At 33.0% G+C, this 7946-nt stretch overlaps 1 protein-coding gene across 2 annotated transcripts; it reads right to left on the bottom strand.

The window, feature by feature from the left end:
• Window positions 1–1084: 1084 nt before the first annotated feature.
• On the bottom strand, window positions 1085–1858 carry LOC110908004. 2 transcript variants are annotated; one of them, XM_035982757.1, is made up of 3 exons: window positions 1751–1858; window positions 1512–1657; window positions 1085–1446 (listed from the first exon to the last, which is right to left on the bottom strand). In XM_035982757.1, exons 1-3 carry the CDS (start codon window positions 1762–1764, stop codon window positions 1289–1291), a joined length of 318 nt encoding a protein of 105 aa, XP_035838650.1. In that variant the 5' UTR covers window positions 1765–1858; the 3' UTR covers window positions 1085–1288. The 2 variants fall into 2 exon arrangements, with proteins under 2 accessions (XP_035838650.1, XP_022008600.1); XM_022152908.2 differs by having other exon boundaries at window positions 1535–1657; window positions 1751–1842.
• Window positions 1859–7946: the final 6088 nt, after the last annotated feature.

Consider the following 7946-nt stretch of genomic DNA (forward strand, 5'->3'; position numbering starts at 1 on the left):
CCGGGATTATTGTCTGTCCATGAGGTTCGTATCGTAGCCGAAATCCCACAAGCACACATCACCATCTTGGATTGAACAGGAGCAGATGATATGAACGTCTGAACAGGGTGTTAAGGGTAAACAAGAATAAAGAAGGGTGCAAGGGTTTTAAATAAGTGGCAGTGGACGAAAATACCCTCACGTGATGTGCACGTAAGGGCGTGTACAGTTTGTTTTTAACAGTCGTTAAGCTTAGACCCTTAATGTGTTACAAAACGTAAACCATGTAACCTTATCATGTTAAAAAAAAGTTAGTACTTAAAGGCGAAACTAGGTGTAAACCACAAGACCCATTTGTGTAATTAACTCATGTTTTTATTAATTATTTTCCAAATTTCATTTACATTGATGTCAATGATGTTTTTATTAATTATTTTCCAAATTTCATTTATATTGTTAAAATAGTTAAATAAAAATGTAAATTTAATTAATTATTGGGTAGTGATGGAAGAGGCATGAAAATCGTTACAATATCTTTTGGTTAAAAAAACTAACTATGCAGATGTGAACGCCACATAAAGAAAAATGCCCAAACATAAACCCCTACACATGATCATAGTGGAACACTTGAAAGTATCTAAACAATAATTGAATACTCTAGTGACGCTAATAGACAGTAGCCTCAATTTCTCTTCTTAAAATCTATGTTTTATCTGTAAATATAATGTTTTTTTTGAACGGCAAATTTCTTTTTTATTAATATCGTTTGTGGGACTTGAATCCAAGACCTCCCCCTCACAAAGTGTTTAAAGACTTCACCTTTGCCAATGGACCACCACCCACTGGTATAAATAAAATGCTTTAATCCATCAAATAAGATAAAGAACGTTTAATTGGTTTTTAATTTTAATTGATGATTAGTTTGTTAATTTATCACTTTATTTTCTTTAATCTTTATTAATCTATTTGTTCTTTTCAATATTTTAATTGAGGAATATTTTTAATCACATGTTGAGCACCCTATCTGTGGATGTGGATCATGTTGAGCACCAACAAGTGATAGCAATTTAGTTTTGCTTATAGTAACTAAGATCGTGCAAAAATATTATTAACAAAACACAAACTTCATTTATTATGCAACACACAAATAGTAGCTTATTACAAATCTCACATGCTTATTTTAGGCAAAACACAATATCTTAAAGTAACTTAATAGCAGAAACCACCGAACAAGGTGGTATGTTCTCTGTGAGATTTCAAGGACATGATGCAACTCAGGCGCATACAACCTTCACATTGTTTGATTCATCTACGACACAGATGCAACCTTCACCGCACTCAAAGTATTTCGTGCCAGCATCGGGGCCCTCGGTTTTGGATACAACACAAGACCAACCTTCACCACACTCACAGAATGCTTTGGCTGCTGCAGAGATCTCCAATGGCTGTTGCACCAAAGCTGTCTCACTGCAACATGACCATATAGAGTGAGTTTCATAGTTAGTTTTATAAACAAAGTGTAGTGTAGGTACCATAAGAAAGAGAACATATATACGTGACACAGGTGCAACCGCTGCCGCCACATTTTGCGAATGGTTTGCCAGTCTGGGATGGCTCAGTTTTGGTGACGGTGCATTTCCATCCTTCTGAGCACTTGCAGTTTGGCTTGTTATCGGTGCTGCACAAGTTACGTACTGGTTGTTAGCATGGATTGTAATAAGTTATTACAACTAGTATCAAAAGCTTAAATGAGAACGTGGACAATACTAACCTTGGAGACTCCATATTTGGCGAGTATTAATTAATGAAGTTGCATGTTGTGTCTTATGGTATTTATCATCAACGAAATTTGTCGTTTTCAACCTTTTTTAAAGCAACTTCGTTTATTTATCTTGTTGGAATAGAAGCCACCCTTATTTTATATCTGAAACGTCACTAAGTGCGTCATGTTTTAATATAATATAACTTTTCTTTTGTCCTCGTGTTTCTGTGTGCTGTAAAGTGTAATCAACCATGCAAGAGTAGTGCCATATATAGTGGGCTTGGGAATAGTACTAGTTAGTGATTAATCAGGATTTCAGTATGGGCCTTGAAGTAAACCCGGTTAACGGGTATGGTCAAACGAAACAATAACCGGGCCGTGTTTGGTATTACAAAATTTTGCTAAGTTACTTACGAGGTTTCAATTCATATCTATTTTGGTACAATATGGCTATGAAAAAAATATCCTCAAAACAATATCTACACGTTTACATCCACTAAAAACCATAAAATTAAATTTGAATTGGACAGTGGTACGGGTTGATTTTAAATTTCTTATAAATGGAAATGTAAACGCTATCTTAAATATAACTATAATGAAAATTTACGTCTAAATGTAAATCAAATTGAATTTATACGACACATGCATAAAAATAAGCATGTAATATTGTATTTTTAAGTTAAAGAATGCTATGACGTGTTGCGTCAGTGTTGAAATGAAATGTGACTCGAATTTATATCATTTAAAGAAAACGTAATATATTAAACCAGGGTTGTTTCCGAACAAAATTCACGTCAAAACATACAAAATAATTAGCATAATAACATATTATATTTGACCCAACTCTTTTTTGAGAAAAACTTGCGTTGAAACGTAAATCAACATAAATTAATGCTGACACGTACATAAATATAAACACGTAAAACTCGCTTACAAAATATTTAGAAAGTTAAGGGGTAATAAGTGTCGATACTAAAAGTTGAGAGATAAAAGTAGAGAAAAAAATACGAAGAAGACAAAAGGGACAAAAGAACAAAAAGAAAATAAAAAACGGGACACGATTCACAAAGTTTGCTAATTATACACACACACACACACACACACACACACACACACACATATATATATATATATATATATATATATATATATATATATATATATATATATATATAGTGGAGAGTTCAAATGAGAAGAAATTTTTTGTAAGAAGAAAAAAGAACAAATTTCAACCAATAAGAATGCTTTATTTTACTTCATTTAATATAAGTATTTAATGTTACTATAAGGGTACATTGGTAAATCTACATACGTCATCAATTTGTAGTTTTCCTCTTTAATAGCTAATACATTAAATTTTTTGTAACTTATCTTCAAAATATATATATTTTTTTAAAAAATAAAATAAAATAATTTAAAGTGTAGGATAAATTAGAAGTTGTGTAGGATAAATTACGAGTTGTGTAAGATAAATTTCAACGTGTAGGATGAATTTCGAAATATGTAGGACAACTTTTTGATGTGTGTAGGCAAAAAAAGTTAATGTGGAGGATAATAGTCTTTATGACTAATTAATTAGTCAAAAATGATAATAAATGAGATAAGTGAAAAACTATTTAATTTTTACAAAATTACCTTTTGTTCTTTTTCTTCTCAATTAATTTTTCTTCTCAAATGAACCTTCCCATATATATATATATATATATATATATATATATATATATATATATATATATATATATATATATATATATATATATAGGGAGGGGCTCATGCTAAAAAAAACCTAACACCACCCCCCCCAAAACCTAAACCCCCTCCCCCACCCCCCAAAAACCTAAACCCCCCCCCACCCCCCAAGCTAAAATGCTAAAAACTAAACCCTCAAAAAACCTAAAAAAATCAAAAAAAATCTAAAAAAATAAAAAAAAATCTAAAATTTTTTTTTGAATTTTTTAATATTTTTTATGTTAAAATCGCTACTTTTAAAAGCCAAAAAAAAATTTTTTTTTAAAAAAAAAAATTAAAAAAAAAGTAGCGATTTTTTTATAAAAAATATTAAAAAATTCAAAAAAAAAATTTTTGTGTGATTTTTAGCTATTTTTAGGCATTTTTGGTGTGTTCACATTGGTTCTCGCGGTTCTCACAATAAGAGGTGGTTCTCGCATGATCTTCTCCCTATATATATATATATATATATATATATATATATATATATATATAGGATAGGGTTCAAGAGTTAACCATATTGTTTTTGTGAACAAAATGAACAAATCTTGTCCATTGATTTAGGAGATCTTGAGATTTATAATAATGACAATTTCCTAATTATTTATGTGTAGGAAATAAATGAAAAAGGTATAAGTGTAAATTATTAACTAGTTCTCTTTCCAATTACATATTTAATTACATTCTCTCTCTTCATTTCTCTCACCAATTAACTAATTTATTAATTTAAAAATAAACACAATTATTATTCAGCCAACCTGTTTTATACACATACGTATATCAGTTTTATACACATGCATACATATGTAATTTGAATAATACATATGTGTACTTTGAGTATCCAATACAAATACATATGTGTATAAACCATTTATTAGTTCTGTTTGTGTATATTTTATACACAGTTTTTATTCAGCCAAACTGTTTTATACACATATGTATATCTTGTTTATACACATACATACACATGTAAATTAAAAAGTACATATATGTAAATATGTCATGAGAAAATGTATAATCTGTACAAAATAGGAAATATGTAACTGAAATTAAGAATTCAAACAAAATGATTTAAATAGGAAACGTGTAACTGAAATCAAGAATTAAAACAAAATGATTTAAATCTAATTCATGAAAATTAAAGTTAAAATTACAATCCTATCCTATTAATTAAAAAACTAATGGATGGCTGAGATTAGTTCACTCTGTTCACAAACAAGGATGTTGTTCACTCATGATCCTAACCCTATATATATATATATATATATATATATATATATATATATATATATATATATATATATATATATATATGCAAGATAACTTTTGAGGTGTGTAGGCAAAAAAAAGTTAGTGTGTATATATATATATATATATATATATATATATATATATATATATATATATATATATATATATATATATATATATATATATATATATATATATATATATATATATATATATATATATGCAAGATAACTTTTGAGGTGTGTAGGCAAAAAAAAGTTAGTGTGGAGGATACTAGTCTTTATGACTAATTAATTAGTCAAAATGATAATAAACAAGACCAGTGAAAAAACTATTTAATGTTTTACAAAATTATCCTTTGTTCTTTTTCTTTTCAATTAAATTTTCTTTTCAAATGAACCTTCCCATATATATATATATATATATATATATATATATATATATATATATATATATATATATATATATATATATATATAGGGTAGGGTTCATGCGAGAACCACCTTTATTGCAAGAACCGCAAGTGTCACACCCCCAAAATCCACTCGCGGCGTACCACCGCTTGGAGGCATGACTGACCAGGATCAAGCCACCAATCATATTGAACATAACAAGTAATAAGTAAAATTCAACCACACAATATGAAAGGTGTTTCAAGTCAAAACATAGTTAAGTGTTTAGCGGAAGCATAATTGTAAAACCCAATGTAAGTATTAAGTACGAAATAAAGTAATATTTTTAGCATGGCACACACTGCCATGTCCCACAACGATTGCGCCTCCCTGTGCAAGCTCCATGAGTACCTAACGACCTGCAAGGCATGTAACAGAGAGTCAACAATAAAGTTGAGCGAGTTCACAGTTGGTTGTTTAGTTATAGTATTCGTTTCGTAAAGCATGTGTTCGTTTTGTAAACCATGTATCGTATTATTTCGTATCACGGTCTCCCAGACATGTTTGCGAAGATTAGTGGGGGCTTCCCATGTGTTGCTAGACCAAGTGTATCGAATGCTACGAAAATGTAAGAGGTGCCCTAAGTCAATGTCTATCAGCAGTGACCCTTTGCCCATAGTCCATTAGTACACGCCCGTTCGAACGACACGGTGTGAGGTTTGTTAAACCTAATAGCGCTATTAACTAATGACCCGCTCGCCATAGGCCTCAGCGATTAAGTCAATATGATGAGGGACTTCAATGATAGAGGTTTGGTCCAGTGTGTGTTCTTGGCATCCTACCCACGGAGGATGGTCGTAATTATCGTATAGTTCATTACCCATTCCCAACCCTTGGGAATCCCATGCCTTGGAAAGAGTGTGAACTCACCTTGGTTTGCTCGGTATGCTAAAGTATGTGCTCACAAATAATCAGTCAAGTCCTAAAGTACGCAGGTGTACATAATCAGTTTACATTCACGAAGTTCACGTATAAGTACAATCACGGTGGATATTGAATCAGTGATCACCAAGTAGCACAAAGCACGTATTCAAACTCATACAAGTCAGGCTTAACATTTAACAGCAGTTAGCTAACCCAGTTAACCTTTAACAGAAAGAAACTAAGTTACTGTGTAGATTACCCATTCGACGAAACACCCCTGTTTCGTCGTTACTTCCCTTCGACGAAACACCCTCTGTTTCGTCGTGATTTCCCTCGGCGAAACTCCCCTGTTTCGCCGTGCCTGATTCGCCGTGACCAATGTTGACGAAACACATCAGCGTTTTGTCGACGTCAGCGTTTCGTGGAGACATCAGTTACGTCACATAACAGTTACGTAAATCACACAAACCCTAATTCTCAACAACAGCCGTTACACCCTAACAATGAACAACTAGTTATCATACGAAGCAGAAACCAATGATCATCACGTATATAGCCTGTAATCTATGCATAACAGTTTGCCAATCATCCCCAAAACCTACATCATCAATCCATATGCACAATTGATAATCATTCAGTTCTGTTGGTTATTTTTCACAAGGATTATCAGATGGTTACGATCTAAATAATAATCGGATTCTATACTAACCATCACTAACATGCATAACAATTGTAAGATTCATGAACCCTAATTAATTCAACATATGGTCGTGACTTCTATAACAAAACCTATGCCCATAGAATGTATTATCAATCAAAAACATATATGTGAACATGTATCCATCAGTTAAAGAATCATGGGATCATTTAAACAAAAGTGTTGCTAACTGAGATGGAATGAATAATGGGTTGATCGCTAGGAAAAGCTTCAAGAACTCAATGTTGCCGTCACACAGAAGAGAGGCTCTAGGGTTTCTGATTGTTAAAGGTGTGACGAATGAAACACCGGGACTTAATAAGTATTACGCGTAACATACTGGGCCCTTAATGGGCTTCGGCGAATCAGTGGGCCGGCGAAACACTTGTTTCATCGAGATGTGTGTGACAAAACACACTTGTTTCGTCGGAAGAGTTTATGGCAAAACGCTCCTTGTTTCGTCGTGTGGGTTAGGGCGAAACTGAAGTTGTTTCGTCGGACTCATTCATGTTTTAACCAGTTTAAGTTTTCCAAACAAGTCTCATGTTATATCAACAAACATATAGATGCAACAATCACAAAACGTCTCAACATAAATCAGACACGTGTACAATTACAAGGTAAACAAGTCGCGCAAGCAAACAACTAACAATTAACGTGCAATTAATGCGAAGATGGAATCTTGGAAACTCGAGTTGTCACATTATCCCCAACTTGAAAGAAATTTTGTCCCGAAATTTAGCATGCGGTTAGTGAGGAAGCTAGTTGTGTGGTGTAGTTTACTGGTTTTCCTGGGGTGTCACATCATCCCCCCGTTGATTTGGAATTTCGTCCCGAAATTCTATAGTAGCTTCAGCCTCAGTAGTGGTTGCATTGTTCTCGAACACTGGGGATATTTGAGTTTCATTTGATCTTCTCGTTCCCAGGTGAACTCTGAGCCACGACGGTAGTTCCAACGAACTCGAACAAGAGGTATTCTGGTGTGCTTGAGGACCTTAACATCCCGGTCCGCGATTTCAATAGGTTCCTCGACGAATCGCAACTGATCGTCGATAGTGAGCTCCTTCAAAGGAACTACGAGGGTCTCATCTGACAGACAGTTCTTCAGATTCGACACGTGGAAAACGTTATGAACTCCACCGAGTTCTACTGGTAGGTTCAGCTTGTAGGCCACCTTGCCTATTTTCTCTATGATTTCGAACGATCCGACATA

The sequence above is a fragment of the Helianthus annuus genome, chromosome 14, assembly GCF_002127325.2.
Source record: "Helianthus annuus cultivar XRQ/B chromosome 14, HanXRQr2.0-SUNRISE, whole genome shotgun sequence".
Lineage (NCBI taxonomy): Eukaryota > Viridiplantae > Streptophyta > Magnoliopsida > Asterales > Asteraceae > Helianthus > Helianthus annuus.